The sequence below is a fragment of the Pelmatolapia mariae genome, linkage group LG22 (genome assembly GCF_036321145.2).
Source record: "Pelmatolapia mariae isolate MD_Pm_ZW linkage group LG22, Pm_UMD_F_2, whole genome shotgun sequence".
NCBI lineage: Eukaryota > Metazoa > Chordata > Actinopteri > Cichliformes > Cichlidae > Pelmatolapia > Pelmatolapia mariae.
The window spans coordinates 34,192,915-34,216,902 of NC_086245.2; the positions used below are offsets into that span (position 1 = coordinate 34,192,915).

Below are 23,988 nucleotides of genomic sequence, written 5' to 3' on the forward strand. Positions count from 1 at the left end.
CAGTCAATTGGTGCTCACCTTGGTCATACTCCAGAATGTTGTTGTGGCAGCCCCAGATCTGTTTTCCCTGCCCTGTGGTGGGGTGTGGGGAACTGGGGAGCTGGCCCTCTCCTTCCATGGGTAGTCCTTATTGTACGTTTCTTAGGCTGGAGTGAGGAGGGAAATTTGTGCGGGTTTGTTGACTGTGCCTTGTGGCCTTGTGGCCATCTGCCCCTTACACTGTCATTATGGCTTATGACATATCACTGTGCACATAGGACCTTCCCTGATAATAATAATAATAATAATAATAATAATAATAAATAAAACATATGTAAAAAATAATATTAAAAAACAAACAAATAAATCAATAAAGTAAACAAGAGGAGCCCATAGAGAGTTTATAGTGTTCCTCTTGACAAAGCAAATGTTTTTAGTGTAACGGTACATTTACATCTGAAAGAAAGAAAAAAATGAAGGAGGAGTATGATCAGCAGTTACCTTAAAAGCAATACAACAGTACATTCAGACAGATTTATTGTTTGATTCTCTGTCATTGCAGACTGGAATGTTCAAAGGAATCAATCCACCTTCATTCCAGGACACTGGTAAGCCACCACATGATGTAACAGACCGATGTTTTTAACACTAGCCTGGCAGGGAACAAACACTGCATATCTGTAGGTTCAATGTTACATAGAAAAACAATGTCCCTTGACACTGACAGGGAATGCTCCTAATGAGACAACAGATCGTGTCCTGGGGCATCTCCTTCCAGATCTGGACCAGGGTATCACTGAGCTCCTGGACAGTCTGAACCTGGCAGTTATGGATGGACTTTCATATACAGTAATGTCCTGGAGGTGTTTTGTTGGATTTACGTCTGTGTAAGGGCAAGTCAGTCATATCAATTTCTTGATCCTTCAATGCTCTGATCAGAGGATGAAGGAATACTCGGGCACTGTTGTGCACCAGGAGGAACCAAGACCGTCTACACTAGTGTCTGATGATGGGAAGATGGATTTCATCCCAATACCTAATGGTAGTCATGGTGTTGTTGCCTAGCCTGTAGAGGTCTGCTTCCCCAGACCATCACTGACCCACCACCAAACCAGTCGTGCTGAATGATAATATAAGCACCAAAACATTCTTCGTGGCTTCACCAGGTGAACCTGCTGTCTGTGCTGTGCTGTGGAAATCAGTGGTTTCCAGTCGTAGACCTACCAATTCTGGTATTTTATGGCATATGCCAGTGAGGCTCCACAGTGTGGGACAGTGAGCACAGGGCCCAGTGTTGATGTCAATTCTTCAGGCCACCCAGACCACACAATCCATTTCTGATTGTTTGGTCAGAGACATTCGCACCAGTGGCCTGGTGGAGGTAATTTGGTTGGGCTCTGGCAGTGCTTATCCCGTTTCTCCTTTAACAAATGAGCAGATACCCATCCTGTTGATGTTTAAGGACTTCTCTGGCCCCGTTTAGCTCTCCTACAGGAACCGCCTCTGTCCTGGAATCTCCTCCATGATTATGAGACTCTGCTGGAAGACACAGCAAATCTTCTGACTATCTGTGCAACCTCTCTAGGGCCAAGGTATCGCCTCATTCAACCGTTAGGAAAATGACCCTAGTAATATGCAAAACTATTGAAAAATTGGTCAGAAATGGTCTAGCTGTTTTGGGGGTTGTGTTGCCTCACTAGTGCACCTGGTGATAGTTTCACTAACACCAAAGCAAATGAAAGTGATCAACAACCCCCCTCTCCCAATTAACTGCCCAGATCAATATTCCAGACGTTTAACTGAGTTGATGATATACTCTGATTAAAAAGAGTTCCTCTAATATTTGAGCGGTGTATTTGAGCTTAAAATCATAAAGATAAATTTGTATTTCTAAGACCTAGAGAAGGCTTCAGAGTATCACTAACATGGCTGTAGACTGACGTAAGCAATACTTAAAAATAGTAATGTTAATAATTCAAATGCTTGTTGGGCGGGGGCAAAGGGTGTAGGCCCTGGCAGACTATTCCCCGCCTATTGAGATGACTGGGAAACAAAATGTGACCTCTCTGGTGGTGAAGGAGCATGAGGTAGTGCGCGAGGTTGGAGACATCGACTAGATGACTCAGGTGTGACTCACGCCGATGCACGCCTTGGGCTCTGGAGCCAGTCTGGAGAGGAGCTGGACTTTGTTCTAGTCCAGTGTTGCTCTCAGTGAGAAGCAGCACATTGGGGGTGGGTATTTTTGTAACCCCTTGGCTTGCTGCCTGTATGTTGGAGTTTTTGCTAGTGGACGAGAGTTTTTTTCTTGTGCTTTTGGGCCAGGAAATGGGTCCTGACTGTCGTTTGCGCTCATGCGCTGAACGATAGCTCAGGGTACCCAGCCTGTCGCTGGGAGGGGCTCTTGAGGGTGCTCCATTGAGTGACTCCATTGTCCTACTGGGAGACTTCACCAGTCACATGGTCACATGTTAGTGTTTTGAAATTGCATAATCAGATCTGTGACTGTATGTTCTGAACACTCTGAGGAAGAGAGGAGCTGAGCTGTCAATATATCACCTGATCACCACCTGGTGGTTAGCTGGATCAGTTGGTGAGGGAGAATGCTGGACAGACCTCATGAATCTAAACATAATGAGGGTGCACTGGGAAGGCCTGGTAGAGGCCTCTGCCCATAAGTCTTCAACTCCCACCTCTGGCAGAACTTTGAGATCATTTCGAGGAAGGCTGAGGACATTGAGTCCATATTGACCATGTTCCGCACCTCCATTGCTGAGGCTGCTGTATGATGCTTTGGCTTCAAGGTGGCTTGTGTCTTTTGTGGTGGTAATCCCCTAACTGGACAGTCAACATCTGAGGTGAACAAGCTGAAGAAGGAATTTTATTAGCCTTGGTTAGTGTATGGGACTTTGGAGGCAGATGATGGACACCGGCAGCCCAACTGGAATGCAACTTGGGCAGTGGCTAAAGCAAAAACTTGAATGTGGGAGGAGTTGAGTGAGAGCATGGAAAAAGACCAGAATCGCTTTGAGGCAGTCCCAAAGTCTTTTTCCAAGGTAAGGCAACTTACCTTACCACCGGATCCAGTTGACAGAGGATCTGGGGCAGCTCGGATGGGGTCCTGGCCCGCACTGGCGACCCTTGACCGCATGGTTCGTCATAGGTCGGCGTGCTTCGTGGTGTGGCTGCGGGGGAGGTTGTTGCGTTGTTGTTGTGAATGTATGGCTGGCAGCTGAAAAGCTGCGGCCGAGTGTAAAAGAAACGACAACCAAAATAAAAGAAAGTGTGGAAAGATGTGACAATGTGGTCGGGTCACCATGCATCTTCTGCAAGGGGTCTCACACTCCTCAGCCTCCCGAGCAAGGTCTATGTCAGCATACTGGAAAGGAACTCAGATCTCATCTCTGCTTTTTGGGGATAATGAGGCCATGGTCGTCAGCCGAAAAAGGCTGGAGTTCCCACTTCGGATCAGAGACATAGAGATAGAGTGCGGAATTTAGTCATTCAGAGAGACTGAGTAGAACCGCTACGCCTCTATATCGAAAAGACCCAGTTGAGGTGGTTCTGGCATCTGACTAGGATGCCCCCTGGAAACCCACTGGGTGACGTGTACTGGGTATGTCCTACTGAGAGGAGGCACCAGGGTAAACCCAGGACATGCCAAAGAAATTATATTTCTTGGCTGGCCTGGGAACCCATCTGTGTTTTGTTGGATGAGTTGGAAGAGATGGCTGACTGCTGGCCCTGCCATATGGCACCAGATCATGGACAGATGCATTTCTAATAATTCTAATAGTAAAAACAGTAAGACAAATTGGAAAGCCCAAAATGGGACTTCAAATCAAAATTGGCATGTTGGTTGTGATTTTCAGACATTTCACAATATCACTTTACCAACAAACTAATTGCCAAAATCATGCAGTGCTTTCTTTAACTGGGTGTTGCCTACTTGGTTTTTCTTATGTGATAGATGAAATCATTCCAGTTTATTTAAATTAGTCAGAAAGTTATACATTCACATACAATGAACAATTTGAGGCATAATTAATGTCTAACAAAACTGATGTAATCCTCAGGGAAAATGACACAAAATACAGCCATCAAACGATAGTAATCATGGAAGAGGAACCTGCAGTGATTGAGTCAGCCACTTACCTGTTCCAGAAGCATCCCAGTTCATCAAATCTGCTAATGTACCATAAGAGGGCACTGTACGTTCTGCAAGGAAGCAATTTGTTTTCGACTAGAAATCATGACATTGTACTGGTTGGCCATGGTAGTCAAAGCCCTACTGGAGCAGCCCAGTTGGCTGGTTATGACCCAAAGGAACTTGCCAGATTTGTTTTCATCTTAAAAACTAAAACAAACATTGGTCATCTTGGTACCATCAGCCTCATAAGCTGCAATATTGGAAATGACCAACACTTCATGTTGCAGTTCCTACAAAGTCTCCGGTCTTTTAGTGTGGAAACAAAGCTCAACCTATACAACACACTCCTGTCAGTTAATTCTGATGGTGATATACTGACGACAACTAACGGTGTCTGGAGGTCCCATGAGCACTACAGCACAGTCATAGCTGAACTAAACCAAAGAGGTGATCTGGTGATAAAAAAGGAACTTGGCTGTCCAGGACCAGTATTTCACAATTATAAAGGAAATATTTTGTATCTGCAGATACTGGACTGGCCAAGCCACCCTCAAATGTTTGTCCCAATGGAATTGCGCAAAAAGTATCACTTTATCGACTGCCTGGAGGGGCTGACTTGGAGCTTGTTTTTTGAGGAAAACGAAAGAAGGCGTGCTCCTGATTATACCACAGATGATTCAAGACACCTAAAAGCAATTTGGCTAGAAAAGCCAGCGGCAGGAGAAGACAACATTATCCTGAAGCATATCATAAGCATTCAACATCTGCTAGTGGAGATACGGTACAATGCCAGAGAAGAAATTGCATCGGACTTTTACTACGTTCTCAATGAATGCATTTACAAAGTAAATGGGAAAACTCTGAATGTAACTCTGGCGGGAAAATTCATGAATCCTGACAATCAAGTGGAAATTCAAAATTTTCTTCAGAGCTTTAAGGACCAGCAGGACGAGTCCTCCCTGGAGAAGCTGAGAGAGGGTCTCAAACCATCAAAATTCAATGACTTCTGTCGCCAAACCTTCCAGTTTCAGCAGTGTAATTACAACTGTGAGCGATGGGGCCATTATTTTATGGCAGCTGTGTTTTCAGCATCGGTGCGTAACTTCAGAACCTTCTCACTTTTCCTCATGACTGTCATTGGTTGTGAAGTAGGCCATTCACGAGGAAGTGACAGTCCCTTGTGCACAGCATTTGTGAGGGATGACCACCCCATGATAACCGATCAACCCTGGCCTGAACATTTGAAACGAGGATTCTATGGCTGTGCTGTTGACAACTTTGAAATGGCACCACAGAACATGCAGATTTGGTTAGATCAAGTTGTTGCAAAGGAAAATGCACTGTACATTAAATCAAAGCAGATTATGAGTGCTATTAACCATGATGAGCAAACAGAGCTAGATATCTTTGGGAGGGTTAAAGTCATGAATAAGTACGCATTTTCATCTTATCTTGAATTCTTCCGAGGTACGCCCGAGGGGAAAAAACTCAAAAGAGGATGTGCACCTTCTTTGCATGGGAATATGAATCCATAATGCTGGTGTAACAGTTCATATTGTCCACTTCATTGTTTTCATTGTACAGTTACAATATTTTTCTGTGCTGAAAATACTGTACTCTGGATGAATTACAACATAAAACTAAAAAAATGCTTCACAGTCATCTACCGCTTCACTTTTGTAGCTAGAAGAATAAAAGAAAAATCTTGATGCATTAAAATGAAAGCATTAAAACAGAACTTTAGAGGTTTTTGTGATGTCTTCTTATGTCAAAAAGTCGACACTATTCTAAAATTAAACATTTAACTGCATCATATAATACCAGCTTTCATATAAACCAGTTAAATTATGTTTCTTTAAAATCAACAAAGCAACGCCGTAACAACAGGTGATATTGGGAAACTCGTTACATGTTTATTTAAATGTTCATTAAATCACTTTTCTTTTGGTGTCAAAGGTCAGACTACAGAGAATTACAAAATATAAATACACAGAAATCAGAATCAGAGGCAAAGCATTCTAGAATAAGGGAATATTACAAAGGCACAATTTGAGATTTCAAATATAATTCTAATATATTATTAGAAATAATACAAAACAACATGTTTTGTTACTGAGAAACAATTTACTCGCGAGTCAACTTTCTACAAGCCAGGAAATAAATTCTACACTTCAGATGTCTGAAAGTGATGAATATTTCCAATGACTTGATGTTAAATCTCTCTTCAAGTTGACTGCATAACTGGAATGTCACCTGGCCGTGACTATTATTAGGCAAGGGAAGGCGGAGCTTGTTTTTTGTTCCCTTTTCTAAAATAGTAAATCATGTTTTACCTTCTTTTTTGTATTTCATTGACCTAACCATTTTAAAATGTTGACCTCTGACCTATTAAGAAATACATATCAAGTTGAAAATACCACACCAGCAGACCATTAATATAGTGATTTGGACCAGTTTTAAAGCACCCAACACTTTTGCAAATCAAAAACATGACAAACTGGAGCGACATGAACGAGACAGAAGTTATTCACTCTAGTTTTGACGATAGCTAACAGCTTTCTTTTTCAGACAACCAACTTAGTTCCATGTATATGTTTTTATTCAAAGCACAGGTGTTTGTAAGATTTATAGTTTTAAAATTTGTAGAACAGTTTTTGGACCAAACACCCAAAGAACTAAACATGATGAGCATCTTAAAGCAACACAAAGAGAGAAGAACATTCAGGCACCAGTGACACTGTGGTGTCTAATGACATAAGGTTTAGGCTTTTGTAACATGTGCAGCATGATAAATGAAAAAAAAAATACAAAGGAGGACAAATTGAGTATTTTATTCAAAATCAGTTTACATTTTACTTTGAACTTAAACAAAGTAATCTGAATTCAAAGGTAAACTAGTTAAAACTGTAATGTTTAGTCATGAATGCTTAGAATGGATTTTGTACCCTTGTATTCTGTTTGACAATTCTTTATGAACGTGATGTGTATGTGTTACTCTGCTGAGTTAAATTTCCAAATGCGTGTTGGGCTGAGAAGCTGCTCTTTACAGGAGAATACAGCTGCATGACGAGCCCTTCTGACCACTAAGGAGGCCAAACTGCGAGGTGGCTACTGACTGGATTAAATTCCAGAAGTGCTTGAAAGAGATGCCCTCGCCATCACCTACACCCATCTTCCGCAGGATATCACCAAATCCCTGGTCGGTGCCGACCCCCTGTCAGAACACGACAAAACAACTCACGTTAAAGTGAAAATGTTAACACCTAAACCAGACTTACAAGAAAATATCCTTCCAGTTAATTACAAAGTGTTAGGTTACTGATCACAGTTCAGAATATCTTTATCACCTAAGACAAATCTGATCAGACAAAAACAAACAAAAACAGGGAGCACTGAAATGACAGAATTTTACCCAGAATAAAACTAGTGCAACTGAAGACACTCTGACAAGACTTGCTCAAGATACTGAACACCAAAATGGTCCTAACGCATCCACCGGTGTATTTGTGCACTCAGAGTGCATGCATTGTAAGAATGTGGCTATGTGAATGTGTCTTATAGTGTGAAGAGCTCTGAGTGGTAGATACGCCAGTTCATTTACCATGGGTTAATGTATTTAACTTTGTAAATTCAAACTGGAAGTCCAGGTGCTGGCCCTCATCCTGCCCACGCGGCAAGGTGGTGCTTTGAGGACATCCGACAGATGGTTGTGGATTGGCTGGGCCTCGTGCCCGAAGACCACCATTGATGCTTCCTGAGGATTGGCCTTTTGCCTATGCCAGATGGCCCTTGCACCTGGTACCGTTAATGGAGGTCCCATTTGACCCATCTGACCATTTCACAGGAGTGCACTGGGATATCGCTTTGAGTTCTTGTGGATTATAAAACACGATAGTGCCACAGTAAAATTACTTGCTAAGTGACGAGGGCCCTTTAGAGTCACCCAGTGAGTGGGGGATGTTGATTTTGAAGTGATGCGGTCGGACCAGGAAGGAGCCACACAGGTATATCACCTCAAAGCACGGAGAGTGGCTGAAACCACTTCTCTGGTGATTCCCGCCTCCCTCCAGTGTGACGACCGTCTCACACAGACCCAGACAATGAATGTTGCTGCACTGCAGCAGTAGTTTTCAGATGTGTTCTCCCTTGTCCGGTCACACCACGCTCATGGAGCACCACTTTGACGTGCCCTGGTGTGATGGTGCATCACGGCTCTACAGACTACCTGAACACAAAAGGCAAATAGTTCAGGCAGAACTGGCTGTGATGCTGAAGATGAGGGTAAAAGTCCCACAGTGCCTGGTGTAGCCCCATGATTCTTGCAGTGATGAAAGATGGGTCTATACGGCTCTGTTTGGACTACTGCAAGGTGAATGAGGTGTCACAGTTTGATGTTTCGAATGCTCTGGAGTGCTGACCCAGCCAGAAGGAGTTGAAAACCTACACTACTGTTGCTCGTACATAAAAACACTGTAAATAAACCCTAATCACCATGGAACGCTGCGTGAATCAGGTTGCATCTTCACATGTTTTTAGTCCAGACTCACTCTGTATGTTTAATTAAATGGATTAATTTTTTACTATATGCAATAATATTAGGTACACATTGGTCACACAGGGTTGGATCCACCTTGTGCTCTCAGCGCTGCCGTAGTACTTTGTCTTGAGATGCGGTGACTGTGGAGTCCATTCAGTAGATGGATATAAAGGGGTTTACATGGTCAGTGATAATCTTCAAATAGGCGGTGGTATATAAACTATGGTCAACTGATGCTAAGGGACCACAAAGGGCCCCAAACCATTACATGCATTGAAAGCAGGATGGAGCAGCAGAAATCAAGACTCAAAAGGTCAGACAACATTTTCAAACGTTGTCCAATTTGTTGGGGTGGCTGCAGCTCAGGAGGCAGAGCAGATCATCTACTGATTGGAAGCTTGGTGGTTTGATCTTGTCTGCATGCCAAAGTATTCTTGGGCAAGATGTGCGTGACTGTTAAATAGAAAAGGACTTGGGCCTAGAAAAAGTGCTTGTGTGAATGAGGTAAGTTGTGCTTTGAGTAGGAAAGTGCTATATAAGAATCAGTCTATTTACCAATTTTGATGAGGCTGTGCGAACTGTGGCCTCATTTCCTGTTCTTAGCTGACAGGACTGGCATCTGGTGTGGTTTCGCATTTATAGATGCTCCACTGCATTCTTTATTTAATCAAAGTTCCTGTTACCTTCCTATCAGATCGAAGCAATCTGGCCTGTAATTTAAGTCACTTAAATGACCTTTGTTCCTCATTCTAATACTTGGTTTGAACTTCAGCAGACACCCTTGACAACAGCCTAAATGCATTGTTACTACCACGTGTGACGGCTGGTTAGATTGCCTTAATGAGCAGATGAAAAGGTGTACCTAACAAAGTGGCTGGGGAGAATATATAGTGCTTTTCAAGTCTTACTGACACTCAGAGCTCTTTAGATTAGTATTAATGATTAAATACTAGAAGTGTGCATGTTGGCATTTTGTCTGATAGCACAGCTGAACCGTAAGTTTGTACAAAATAACACCAAAACAAAACTGCCAAAAACTCTCACAGACTTCTTACTACCATACAGAATTATTACCATGAATAGAAATGATTGATATTATTGAGGAGATTAATGAAAAAACATTGAAAAACATGTTTCAGTCACAGTAAATTACAGCAATCTTCAAATGAATCTGTAGAAAGTTGATGATGCAGGAGAGACTGATGTGCAGTTTTAATCTTAATCTGTCTGTTAACCTGACCAAGTCAGAATTTACTTGTAAATCTAATCTAAGGTCTAACCAAGTAAGACTGCCTTAGAAACTTTTACAGAACAGCAGTTATGTTTGTATTCAGAGGTTAAGCTGAGATGCTGTTAGATTAATGGAAAGGAGTGCATGTCTTCAGGGGATTAACATTTTTTAGTGTGTGTTTGCCTGTGTGTGGATTAGGCTTGTATAACTCTGTTGTAAGCATGTTCCCCTTAGTCTTTGTGCAAGCTGAATATGGTTAGGTGTGCTGCCACACCCATTTGCTGCAGATAACTGCGAGCCCCAGTCAAATAGAAGCACAAGGAGGCTTACTGTGGACTTACCTTCATCAGATTGGGCATCTGGGAGGACAAAAGATTTTTGAATTCATCACTTTTCAGCGTCGGAGACTTGTCGGCTGAAGCAGAGTGGAACTGGCTGACCAGTGTATCAATGGCACTCTCGAGGTCAGAATACTGGGAGAAATTAAAGGCGAAAAGAAAAGAACAACAAAAGAGAAAGCCAGGTAATTTTAAAAGAAAACCGTTTTTCTTACAAAGTTTATCATGTCATTTACCCTAAAACAGAACAAACAAAAAACACTTTCAGATCTTGCTTTATGCACCACAATTTAAGTCAAATTTTACCTGTACATTAATTTAGCACTCTGTACCCTTCAATCGTTTTACCTCCCTCAGTTATGGCCAATTTAGAGTCACCAGTGAACCTAACTGGGAAGGACGCTGGAGGACCCAGAGGAAAGTTTCCACTCAGGGTTTAGACCAGGTGCCTTCTCGCTGTGAGGAAACCGCATTACCTACCGACGCTGTCCAACATGCATTTTAGATCTTGTTGCTGCTGCATTTTAAGCAAACACCAACCTATAAACGCGACACATCATTGCCCTATAAAGTCATTACAATGAGCCTGTTGAGAAACTCATCCAATTATTATTCCTTGGCCATCAGAACAGGTTCCAGTGCTCCTGCTGTTTCTCAACGCATGTGTGGCAGCAGCTTTGTCAGAACCACACCCTTTCTGACTAACGTACCACAAGCTGCAGCAAGCCTTCTTCACCGTTGTTAAAAAGTATTCCAAAGAAAGTAGCAATGGTCAGGAGATCTATTTATTTCACTGAATTTGTTGTTTTTATATTTCTTGAAAGTCTATTAGTGATTTATCTTAAATAGTTAACGGTAGTGCTCATTAACATATCGAATCCAGCTTGTTGTAAAGCTTGACGTAAACTCCACACAGTGGAGATTCAAAAATGAGGTGCGACAAAGTCTGTCCGTGTGTTCCTTGATCGTGGGTTATAGAGCACTAGCTATCCTTTAGGAAATTCCTTGCCTTGACTGTTTTGTCTCATTGCTAAACGGTTCAAGATGTAACCATGGAATAATGCGAGATACTCGTTGTTCCTGTGAGCAACAGGGATATGAGAAGGAGCATACAGAAACAGGAAAATGAGCTCATGCAGATAAAACTGCTGTTTCAATAAGGCAAGAGCTACAAACGTGTGTGCAGACTGGTGCCAAATGAAAGGAGTTAGTAAGCCCTTCAGCCATCACGTGGAACATAATTCTTCCCAGCAGCATTCACCCATTTGGTGTCTCGATAGTGGCGAAGAGTCAAAACTCTTCAGCAGATATGAAACTGGTTTGATTTCTGTCACATGCTGTGGCTGTACAGGCCATAGCATTAAGCCCTTCCACTATACCCAAGGCTCATCCTGCAAGAGACAACACCCATCATGATAAACAACATTTCATCAAAGGATAAAGGTGATTACTCAACTTTGCACTCATTCACAGACACTCTTGTGTAAGCGGACCCGAACCACGCTACAAAATGCGACCCACAGTATAACAGACACACATCGGATCGCTTTTACGGGTCAAGGTACCCCCCCCCCCCCCCCCCCCCCCACGTTAACCGTTTCTTACAAATTAGCACAAAACTGTGATGAATTACACGCGTGTACTGTTACGACTTTGAATTCGTCGTGGAGGAGTGGCAGGACCCTGCGCTTAAAACTTCTTTTCGGGGAGGGGCCGCTGGCCGCATATCTCCTCTGAAAGTTTCTCCCCCAAAAAAAGTTCGAGAATAATCCATTGCTGATGTTTGCTTTAGTCACTTCTAAATGATAAGTATTTACATCCTGCGTGTCCAAACCCAGTCCCCCCGTGGATAATCTGACGCCTTGTGTGACACGTCGCTTCTCCGTGAAGCGCACAGAGGCCATTTTTTAAAAATTCCACATATTGATTTCGCACCAAACCACCTTTTTCCCGGTTAAAGAGCCGATGGTGTAAACGTCTGCTGCCAAGAGGTCCAATTTTACATGTCGGCACTAAAAAAAAGGTTGTCTTTACCTACCTGAGGCATGTTGACTGCGGTAACTCGTCTTCCTGTGTTTCTCGCTGCTGGAGAGGTTCAGTGAAGCCCTGCATCTGTCACCAGCTGGCAGCATTCCTAGATCCTCCCTCCGCCACAAAGAAAAGCCAGGAAGGAGCTGTGCTCTTAGATAATGCCGACGCAATGCCATGAATTTACCACAGTTATACAAGACAGTCACATATGTACATCTCAGGCTGTGTTTTCAACGAGTGACTCGTGAGTGTGTCATTACACAGCGCAAAGGATGTGCCATACTTCGGACAGCATTCAACAGCTTGTTCCACATCTGGAAACTTTTAGCAAAGCTGGAAACTGCTGTTCTCTGCTTTACACGGACTGTACACGGTACTGTCAGATTATAGGAAAAGTCCCTAAAAGGATGTTCTCTGATTAAAAAGAAACAAAACTAAAAGAGTAAAGACAGAGACAGCAGGTATGAGCACATTCCTGTTATCCGGTTTGTGTGGTGGCGCAGAGGGGATGGGGGAATATTGGAATTTAAAAAACATAGGCAGACTTTTTTAAAGTACTGTATTCAAGCTGGGAAAGATAAGAGTAGGCTGTATTTTTCCCTCACTAATAAAGACCCGCTCCCCCTCCCTCTCATGTATGCGCTGGTGTTCGTAAGGGAAAGGGTTAATGCCACACCCAATCCCAGAAGCTGCAACGCACAGTTTCAGCAGGATACCGTCAATCATTCTCAGGATTGTAGCTCCTCCCACAGGTTCTACAGTAACAGACACATGCCACACGGTCTCCGCTCTTCAGAGTACTCTAAACGCAACTTTATTTCTTTGAAATACAAACATTCAGTGAAATTTACCAGCAAAAACTGGCACCAAGCGTTAGCTCTCGGGGCCTTGACAACTGTGCTAAGCTTCAGATGGGTTTTTATTAGTTACCCGGGCAAAAGACTTGTTTCTGAGTTAGTCTTTGATATAAGTATATTAGCATATTACTCGAGAACCGGCTACATTCCTGAAAGCCAGAGACAACCATTCATGTGTTCATTTACTTTCCCCCCACATCGTGACTGTGTGCAGGTGTAAAAAACTTGGGCCATATTCAGTTTGGTGCCCTTACCACAATGTGTAGGAATACATTTCCCAGCATGCCCCTCCACTATCAAAACCTTTCAGAAATGGTCCCTGTTTTAGGCAATGGAGTGAAAAAAATGAGTAAATATTTGTAGATCTAAAATTCAATTCATAGGTAAAATGCATACTGTTTAAAAAAGTTTACATGATTTTTATCATGTAAACATGAACAGCTCTTGTATTTTGTACACGTTACCTCAATGTTGGGAATATCAGCATCCAGAATAATGTAGAGAAAGGATACTTTGAGTGGTCTCCTTCTACTTTCAGGACCCCGGGGGATATGTTGGACGTATATCTCTCACCCTGTGCAGTACTGTAGTACTTTGTGCAAAGCTTTTTCCAAAGTTCATGTTATTAGTTATATTATTATTATTCCACAGACCTCCATGCTGTGCTGAGTCACCTAGAGCACCAGCAGAGCTACGTCCGAATGCTCTTCGTGGACTACAGCTCAGCCTTTAATACAATCATCCCGGACATCCTCATCACCAAACTGGTCACTCTTGGCCTCCCTCCTCTCACATGTGCCTGGATAAAGGACTTTCTTACAAACCGTCCCCAGACTGTAAGACTCGGCCCTCATCTCTCCTCCACTCGCACACTGAACTCCCCACAGGGCTGTGTGCTGAGCCCCCTCCTGTATTCTCTCTACACCCACGACTGCAGTTTGACCCACAACAACAATCTCATCATCAAGTTTGCTGATGACACCACGGTAGTCGGACTCATCTCAAAGGGAGACGAGGCAGACTACAGAGAAGAAGTCCTGAAGTTGGCAGCCTGGTGTTCAGAGAACAACCTGACACTGAATACTAAGAAAACCAAAGAGCTCATTGTCGACTTCAGGAGGCACAGCACTGACTTAGCCCCCCTTTACATCAACGGGGAACGTGTGGAGAGGGTCCACACCTTCCGGTTCCTTGGTGTCCTCATCTCTGCTGACATCTCCTGGACAGACAACATCTCAGCGGTCATCAAGAAGGCCCAACAGCGGCTGCACTTCCTGAGGGTCCTGAGGAAGTACAAGCTGAACTCCAACCTGCTGCTGACCTTCTACTGCTCGTCCATTGAGAGCCTGCTGACATACTGCATCACGGTATGGTACGGCAGCTGCACTAAGGCAGACAGAGCGACAGCACAAAAGATCATCGGCTGCCCTCTCCCCTCCCTGATGGACATTTATTCCTCCCGCTGCCTCAGCAGAGCAGCAAACATCATCAAGGACAGCTCCCACCCTGGCTTCAACATGTTCAGCCTGCTTCCCTCAGGGAAGCGCTACAGGTGCATCAGCACAAAAACCCAGACTCAAAAACAGTTTCTTCCCTAAATCCACAACCACCCTGAACTCACACATGCACCGATAACACAAATCTGGATTATCGGTATTTAAACGGGGACCTAAGGGGCGCCAAGATTTACACAATGTAAAAAAATCTTAATTAATTATATTAATATTTCATTAGCAATAAAATCGTTATTTTATCCAAAACTATGTTTACTTCATACACTGTACTGCATGAAATAACTGTCCTACAGCAAAAGCCACAAAGACAGAGAAGTTGGGGACAGCTGGTGATGTTACAGGAGCGAGCAAAGCAGGTTGGACTGAAAAATGCAAGGTTCAAAACATGAAAGTTTCTTTGTTTTTCTGCACTGTTTGCGGCCTTTACTCCACTGGGCACAGCAGGTGGCAGCAAGTATCAAGAACATGTGTATGTATTCAAGGTAACTCATCATACTGATGACTAATTACATCAATAGTGGGTCAGCGACTCTCGGGGCCAGTTGGTCTTAGAACTGAAGACGGTTCTCAGATGAAATGTCTTCAAGAAACGTAAAGAAGTCCAGACGCTTTCCTTTCCAAGCTCCTTAGACTACGATGAGCTGTTGACCGAGAACCTTCACAGATATAAAAGCAAAATGTGACATTTATGTAAAAAAGTTCTGCGACGCTGTACATTTTTTAACGTGATGATTTAGTGAAAAGAGGTTAAATAAACATTTTAATTAAAGTTAATTATTTACCGCAGAGTGTGCTCTCAGTGCTACAACTTATTTGTAAGGTGACGGCTGCACATTAGACCAGTGAGCAGTGAACCAGGTTCATAACCAGGATTCACTCCAGGAAAATCCTGTTTCGTTGCACAGGCTGCTGTTTTTCCTTTGAACAGCCAGATTTCAGGATTTCAGTCTATCATGTTAGATTAATCCTCCTGGATTACATTTGAATAACAGGGCCCACTTTCCATCACCTATCTTTCAGTTTAATTTGATCTATACAGGCCCAAGTCACAACAACAAGGTGCTTCATACTGTAAGGTAAAGACCCGACAATAACGGAGAAAAAAAATAGCAATAAGTTGACCCCCTATGAGCAAGCACTTGGTGACAGTGGGAAGGAAAAACTCCCTTGTAAGAGGAAGAAACCTCGGGCAGAACCAGGCTCAGGGAAGGCCAGCTCTCTGGTGTCACTGATCGGGCACAAAGGGAGAGAGAAGAGATTAGAGGGACACGAGACCAAATGCATAGTGAAAGAGAGCCAGCATCTAATACAGGTGTAATGTCAGGTAGGGCAGCCCTAAAGGAAGGAGATTCCCTTCTCTACTATACCCTGGATGCTTGTATTCTTAAAAGAGCTCCGCTGTATGTTTGAGTCTTTTAAACAAACGCCTGCAGTATACATTATCCTTATGAACTATGAACTTTTAGCTCTAAATGTACAGTCAGTTACACCAATTAAAGTAGTTACCATCTCTGAAAGCTTTTAATGGTGAGTGGGAGCTGGGAAATGTACTGCTTGTACTTCCTGACCTTGTTCCCTGTCATTTGTGCAAAATATCTGCAAACCTTTGGACCTCAGCTAAGCAAAGCAAAAGAGCAGAGCTTAGAAGAGGAAGTAGAGACGAGAGCAGGGTGAGCATAATGCCAGGAACTTGGATTTAAGCTGTGTTTTCAATGATTTGGCTGATAGCATAGATGGGTGAGCATTTTTAAGGCGTAATAGAGAGAGAGAGAATAGGAGAGGCTGTTTACGCTGCTACAACACGGTAGTAAGGGTATACTAGTAATTCATTTAAAAATCAAATGTAACATTAGGATTAGGAGACGACTGAAGAAAAAAGAAAAAATGTTTAGTGTTTTAACCAATCGTATGTGTAATACTATGTTGACTAAAAACTGAAGGTTGATTCTGGTATTATTCTATAAGTTTGAACTGTTTCATTATCATAAAAACAATAATAAAAGAGAGGTGTGCACAGTTCGTTTGTTGGGAGTCACTTGGACCAGCAGGTAAGCAGTGTAGTGTTGTCTTTCTCTGCTGTGAGGCACAGCATACTCATGTGTGCGCGACAGATATCGAGTGTCATCGTGTGGCTCTCTCAATCACTGTCATGGGTATAGCTAAATAAAGGTGTGAGGAACAATGACTGAGCCCAAATTTATGGGCTGTGTAACATACAACACATTCAACCTGCTGTCAGACTGAAATGTGCAGTCACATTAAAATTATATAGATATATATAATTCTTGTTAGTTTCTAAACTCGGTGCTCAGTTGAAGGTGGAAACCCTCCAGGTGCTCTTTAAGTTTCATCCTTACATCGTCCCGTATTTCCACTAACGCACCATTTGAAACTGAATTCTGCTCACTGTATTGATCAGGTGACGACTCAACTCTGGACATACCTCCGCTGCTCTCTGTTAAGTATTCCACACCTTTTAGATCCAGTTCTGACAAAAGAACGTTTTTTTCTTCACCGGCCACGTTCTCCATCGTGACAAAACGTTGCGGCTCATCGTCAGTCGGGACAGTCAACAAAATCACCTGCCCGTCTGCGCTGTCCTGTAACCATAACAGCTGGTGCTGCAGGTCACGGTGATGATCCTGACTCGTCACGTCAGACTCTCCGTGGCGTTTGTCAGAGAGCAGCAGCTTCTGCTGAGAGCCTAGATAATGCAAACTCTGCTCGTTAGTTTTAAGAAAGCACACTCCAGCTGAGACTACATGCTGAACACCTGGATTTTGCAACAAAACTTGGGAACTTGTTACACTGGTATCACTGGTTTCCACATCTTTCCAGGTTGTTTCTTGCTGCCTATCTATCTGCATGTGATCCACATTTTCAGCTGTGTCACAGGAGCTTGTTGCAACATTTCTCTGGGTGTTCGGTGAGTCCTCGTGCTCCAAATGCCCACCACTCTGCCCCTGCCCTTTTCCACAGTACAAACAGTTTCCCTTGTCCGTCTCAGAACAGCTACTGGACTCTGGTAGAAAATTACATCCTGTCTCCATTTGGCCAACACATTTGTCCTCAATCAACTTTATATCTTTGGATTTAGCCTCATTCTCCTCTAGGTCAGGATCTCCTTTGTGCTGTCTTTCTTCACCCCCCTCTGTGCAGCTTCCCCTGTTTTTGCAACCATTCTGTGACAGAAGCAGAATGTGCTTTAGTCGCTTATCACGGAGCCTCAGCACGGTGCTCCGCAGACGGCTTTCCCTCCGCCTGGCTGCATGCAGTTGTCGTAGGGCTTTTTCCAAGCAGTCTACAACTTGGTCATAACGTCTCCTCCACAACAGGGGACAGAGCTGAGCGTAGCTGTGCTCCTTTGACAAGTAGAAGCCTGGAGGGGGGGGCAGACGTCTCATGTAACGTGACGGGGAAACGGGTCGAGACTCTGGAGGTGGAGGATCGAGTTCTTGCTGCAACAGCTGCTCCAACCCTGATGTTTCTTGAGAAAATCCAGGCATGTCTTGAGTAGTCTCCTCAGTGGATCCCACTGACTTTTCAACTGTGGGTTCTTCTGCAGTGTGACGCTGGTTGATCTCCTGATGTGTGCCATCCTGTGCTCCTGAGTGGGAACTCTTCCTGCAGAAAAAACTGTGACAAATTAGTTTTTCCTGGACAATAAAATAGCCACTAACACTACAGCTGATGCTGTCTAGCAGATTATGGATGAGTGTATTATTTTTCATTTCTATTCAAACTGCAAATGCAGTAAAAGCATAAACTGAACACTGTCATAGACCGGCCTGTGGACCGCAACATAACTGATACAGTGTGGAATCATCTTGACAGAGAACAAAACAAAAGTTGTCTTTAAACACTAATAATAATGTGTGTTTGCACATCTTTCAATAAATGTTTGAAGCTTTTCCTGTTTTTCTAGAAATACCTGAAGAAATGAGTGAAAGCTCAAACCTTTATAGCACTGCAGGCTGTTACATTAACATCTCACATCTGTCACTACTGAGTGCTTTAGATTCATTCACTATTTCACATCTATCTTTACTTAAACATTTATTTTTCCTATTTTCTATTCTATTCACTATATCATTTCTATTTTTATGATTTATTTTTCTTTGTTCATTTTAATCATCGTGGCAAACCTTTATGCAGCATCACAGTTGTCACAGGATGCTAACATGGTTGATTTCTTCCCCCTGTTTTAACCCTGACTGCTATGCTGACAGATGTAATGCTAACTGTAGGCCACACCCAGCTGGGCAGCCCTCTAAAACAAGCTCTCCTTCCACTGGGGTTCAAAACTTTAGGCATTCTCATTCATCAACACCTGCTCATTATGGTTTTTCAGTATGGATATATTTACCCTATTCAGTGACCACTTATAGTCATCTCAGGTGATTACTTCAATCTTAATTCAAGTAAATCCCTCATCTCATCACCTCAAAGAGCTGGCCCTAGATCAGCCAGCTGGTCTCAGATCTTTTGCATGTAGAGCTGGCCCCAGCATGCGCTCGGTGCTCGAACCAAGAATCAGAGAGCTGCTGGAATTCTCATGTTTTCCTGATACTTGGCAACTAAAGTAACAATTTCTTAGTTTATTGTAACTTATTATGTAATAATTATTATGCTAAATTACACAAAAAATCATTGCACTTTGACTTGCAGGTATAACTGATGCTCCAGTAACAGAATCAGAAGAATAAAAGCGAACGTTAGAGTTGGTCTGTTCTTTCACAGAGCATCCTTACAGAGTGGGAACTGAAGCAAAGACTATGTCTAAATAACTATAAAATAATGAATCAATTCAGGAGCTCAGAATCTGCTCACAGATGATGACAAACTATCAGCCTATGTGAGGTTTGATTACCTGACAGGGATGTTGTCTTCTTTCTGCTGCCTTCCTGCTCTTTTGTGTTTGGCTGCTGGAGAGAAATCAAATAAAGTAGGAACTGCATCTTCCTTTAGTCGTCTGATTCCACTGTGTGAAAGTGAAAGGGTCAAAAAAAATACTTAGGCTGCTATCTTAACACTACCATAACTAAAAACTACACCAGCAGTTAGTAATAGAAAATTCTGGTTTTAGTTGAAGTGGTATCTGTAATCTGTGAAAGTCCAGCTGGTCGATACACACCTGCTTCCACTCAGCTCAAAACTCTCGGGTGGGAAGTGCTTTGAACAAAAATAGACAAAGTCTGTCTGAGGATCCCAGGAGTCTGCACGGTGAGAGTTACTGATCCAAAGGTTTCTCCGAGCCGCTCCTTTGGGTAACCTAGACATCCACAACATCAGTCTGTGTTACATTAAGCTTCCATTTCAGGTCAAGTTCAATAAAGATATTTCAAAGAACATAACGTCACAACATCATCAGTACATCTCCATTTGATTGTGAATAACACTAGAGTCACACTGGGGACCTGGACACCATGACACAGCCAAATTTACTGCGACCACGTGCCATGAACTTCCTGTTGAAAACGTTGCTTTGACGATAGGGACCAGGTGTGTGACCACTCGCAGCGAGATACTGGTGCATCAAAACTCAACAGCAATGTGATGGAGCATGTCTGCTGAAGGTCTGAATGGAGTCAAGGTGGCAGTCACAGCAGGTAAAATAAGTACTGAATTACTGTGTAATTTTAAAACTGTGTATATAATGTATATTCTGTGTATTTATTATCTCACTCTTACTGCCTGTTTATGCTCTGTCCTTATCTTCAAAGTCATGCTGCTCTGTTGTACGTTAATTGCCCCTTGGGGACTGTCCATGCCTTCTGCACCTCTCTTTCTTCTTCATGCGTTACTTTTTCCTGAGTCATTTCTCATTACCTAATTTATGGACATCTATGGTTTGATTTCTTTGCATGTGTGGATTGGATGGGTTGTTACCAACATCTGGTGTGAATTTCACGTCAACAGCACCTTTACAAATATACTTAGTTAGAAATTTGGTTATGTATTCCACACTTATTGTACCTGCTGTACATGCAATCTGTTTGTGATAACATGGGAATTAACTTTGTTGCTGCCTGTTGTGTTTCTGTTTTGTCTGTATACACACAAGTTCACATTAACTACTTAGATTTATATTTCAGTCAGAACCTCATAGATTAGACACACATTCAGACAGGTTCCCTCCCACCAGGCAACCCGCGTACTCGCCTCGCGATTCAGAGTTTGAGGGTGTTGTACATGTGGCTCAACAACTTGCAACCTCTTTCCAAATGTGAAAAATTAAATCAACCATTGATTGTTCTAGTTACAAGGAGGTTGGGTATTATTATGATTAACTGCTGTAACTTTCCACATATTGCTCAAATAAATTATTCTAATCATATTATAAAACCTACAAAGTACTACAGCTAAACTCAGTTGATGTTTTCTGGTTCCAGTTTTACAGAGCTTAATATTAACTTTATTTTGACCTGAACGTCAGCCTTGTGTATTACTGAGTGAATATGAGAACAGGAGAAACGTATATGTGCAGATGAATTGTGGGCTTTTGAGTTCCTCTGTTTCATTCATGTCTCTAAATGTGTGAAAGAGAGAATGTGAATAAAAACAATAATTGGTAACTGACTTTGCATTTCAGTACTACACCCTGACCCAAACATTTACATAATGTGTAAAGTGCTCACTTATGAAAGGTGACGCCAGCATTTCGAGTCTCATGGTTGTCCCTCGATTTGCAACCCCCTGCTGAACAATGTCTTGGCATCTGAAAGTAAAACAAAGAGTAGAAAAAGTAGAGAAATGGAGAGTTTATCATGGAAGGGGGTGTTATTTAGCAGAAAACACATTTTACTGCTTAGAGATGGAGATTTTATTTTGCTTTTTTAGTCTTATTGACCGTCAGTGTCAATTCCTTTCTCTGCCTACCAGCTTTAAAATGGTAAACATTTACTCTGTATCATATCAACTGATAGGCAAGTAAAAAAAGAAAAAAGAAATTGAATTGAAATTGAATTTTTGTATTTTTATTTTTTTCATCCCAGTTCCTTAGTGTCCAACAACATTATGTTTTCAGGCTAACAAATAGATTAATACCCATACCCATTCTCCTGAATTGAAAGCTTGCAGATTTTCATTTAAACGTTTCTCTAAATTGGAGTTAAAAAAAATTTAAGGGGGGGGGGGGGGGGGGGGGGGGTCAAGCCTGTGTTGGTGTGTTGCCAACATTAGCATTAAGAATATGATTGATATCGAAAAGGATAGAAATGTTTTTGTTTCCATCCGCACTATTATGGTACCCTACAGTTGTTCCAAACTTCATGCACTGCCCCCTCCTCATTCGTCCAATCACAGAGTTGCTGATCGCGGTGTGCAGTATCGATACGTTTGCCCTAATCTGCGACCATCTCGGATGTCTGAATCATACTTGACTAATCCAATTCCCCATGTAGCTTCAAACAATCGAATAAACGGGACTAGCTGATCCTCGATCACCTGACGGTGCAGGTTCAGGTACACATGACCGAGCCGCCTGGAGGCGCATTCACTGGACATTTAACAGGGTTTTCTGCTGTTTCTGTAACGAGCAAGCGAAGGTACTAAAATGCTAAGCCGCCATTACGGAAGGTCTTGCTTTCGGTTGCAATGCATTTCAGTTCACGGAAGCGCATATTATTTAAATAATAATATTAATAATAAAAAAAATATCAACCCTGGCTGTTGACCTCAGAATGATGGCTGAATTTTTTTCTTCTTTCTTCATCTTCCGCTTTCTTCTTCTTCTTCCTCCCCTGCTCTGCCACTTTTACCGCCTTATGCCTAATGGTGGTCGCATTACTGCCACCTACTGGACTGGAGTGTAAGCAGGAAAGCGTCCTTTCTGTGGTTCTGCACCCCCAGAGTAAAATTTGAACTGCTGTCCTTATATAAAGCCACCTCTCTCTCTCATACTTATCAGAGATGAGGCAGACATAAACTGTGATACATAAATTCTTCATGTAGTCACTCTGAATTATAATTTCCTTAATTTCTACACTGGGTGCTTTCCTATTACTCTTAGTGTTCATTTTAAATTTAAACAATATATTTATTGTGTTGCAAATAATGAAATATCTTGTCATTCTTTACAATATAAAGCGCCATGAGGCGACTGTTATCATGATTTGGTGCTATATGAATAGAATAGAATAGAACAGAATAATTATTACTACTATAAGTACTACTGTAATGTCAGCTGTGATAAGTATTTCAGTGAAGGTGGACGGTTGACAGCCTGCCAGCTGCCTTGCTGTCCACAGAGTCATCGCATCACAGATTATTTCCTAACAAAAATAACTTCAGTTTAAAACAAACAAACACAAAACAAGCTGCCTAAGGTATGTTCAGCAGACCTGCACTGTGCTACTATGGTCAGTGGTCATAGTAGCATAGTAAAATAAGTCCACTGAAGGAATAGGAAAAAAGTATACTAACAGCGCAGTCAATACTTGGATAAATAACTGTTGTTATTTATTTTTTTCCATTATTACATGTTGCGCCATATGTTAATACGGGATGTGCTCACATACATATATGTCCATGTCTGAAGTGTGAAACTTACCAGCCAGCACATGGTACCATCACTGCATACCCGATGGACTAAAATGCACCTTGTGTAAATGCATACACTGCCAAGCATCATATGGACACGCTACACCTAACACAGGCGTGGGTAGGAATGTGAATATGTTGGAGATGTAAATGCAGTGTGTTTTATAACTGTCCTACAGGAAACACCTACATCCTTGTCTGGGCATTTAATTGTGCGATCAAAAAAAATCCTTTTTTGTTAAACAACAAACAAAAAACTCCCAAACATGTGTCATGATGCGTGTACAACACCAGTAATCCAAACTTTGTTACCCTCAATATCAGTGACTGTGTGATCATCTGTAAGGACCAATGACAGGTGAGTGGATCACACAGTCACTGGTCATTGTTCAAACAAACAGGTTCATGTATGAAACTGCTTGTTTGACTCCCATTATTTTTTTATTTACAGGCCAAACACATTTATAAATTTAATAGTTAATAGTTTTACATATTTTTCATCATCTTGGTGGCTATTGTAAAATTTCAAGTTTTTAAAATGGTTTCATATTGCTGCTTAGCAAACAGCAAATGTAGTCTATACTAAAAATTCACAGACGGACGAACACTGTGTGTGTGTGTGTGTGTGTGGATGTGTATGTGTGTGAGTGTGAGGGGGCGGTGATGATTCAGAAGTCAGATTTCTCACAGGAACAGTCACTTCACTAAAAGCAGAAACACACTGCAGTTGGCTAGTGAGGACAGACTATTCTTTTTTCTCTTTGATGGAGAATTGAATGATTTACAGAAAACTATACAAACTTTCAAATTGAA

The 23,988-nt window shown here is 42.2% G+C and overlaps 2 protein-coding genes across 4 annotated transcripts; both read right to left on the minus strand.

The window, feature by feature from the left end:
- Nucleotides 1-6,941: 6,941 nt before the first annotated feature.
- Nucleotides 6,942-12,377, minus strand: s100v2 (S100 calcium binding protein V2). The gene is made up of 3 exons (XM_065471453.1): nt 12,271-12,377; nt 10,236-10,367; nt 6,942-7,340 (listed from the first exon to the last, which is right to left on the minus strand). Exons 1-3 carry the CDS (start codon nt 12,277-12,279, stop codon nt 7,170-7,172), a joined length of 312 nt encoding a protein of 103 aa, XP_065327525.1. The 5' UTR covers nt 12,280-12,377; the 3' UTR covers nt 6,942-7,169.
- Nucleotides 12,277-22,370, minus strand: thap7 (THAP domain containing 7). 3 transcript variants are annotated; one of them, XM_065471451.1, is made up of 6 exons: nt 22,298-22,370; nt 21,273-21,352; nt 19,769-19,906; nt 19,505-19,615; nt 17,078-18,258; nt 12,277-12,377 (listed from the first exon to the last, which is right to left on the minus strand). In XM_065471451.1, exons 1-6 carry the CDS (start codon nt 22,346-22,348, stop codon nt 12,367-12,369), a joined length of 1,572 nt encoding a protein of 523 aa, XP_065327523.1. In that variant the 5' UTR covers nt 22,349-22,370; the 3' UTR covers nt 12,277-12,366. The 3 variants fall into 3 exon arrangements, with proteins under 3 accessions (XP_065327523.1, XP_065327521.1, XP_065327522.1); XM_065471449.1 differs by lacking the exon at nt 12,277-12,377 and having other exon boundaries at nt 16,922-18,258; XM_065471450.1 differs by lacking the exon at nt 12,277-12,377 and having other exon boundaries at nt 16,922-18,258; nt 22,311-22,366.
- Between the last annotated feature and the right edge of the window lie 1,618 nt (nt 22,371-23,988).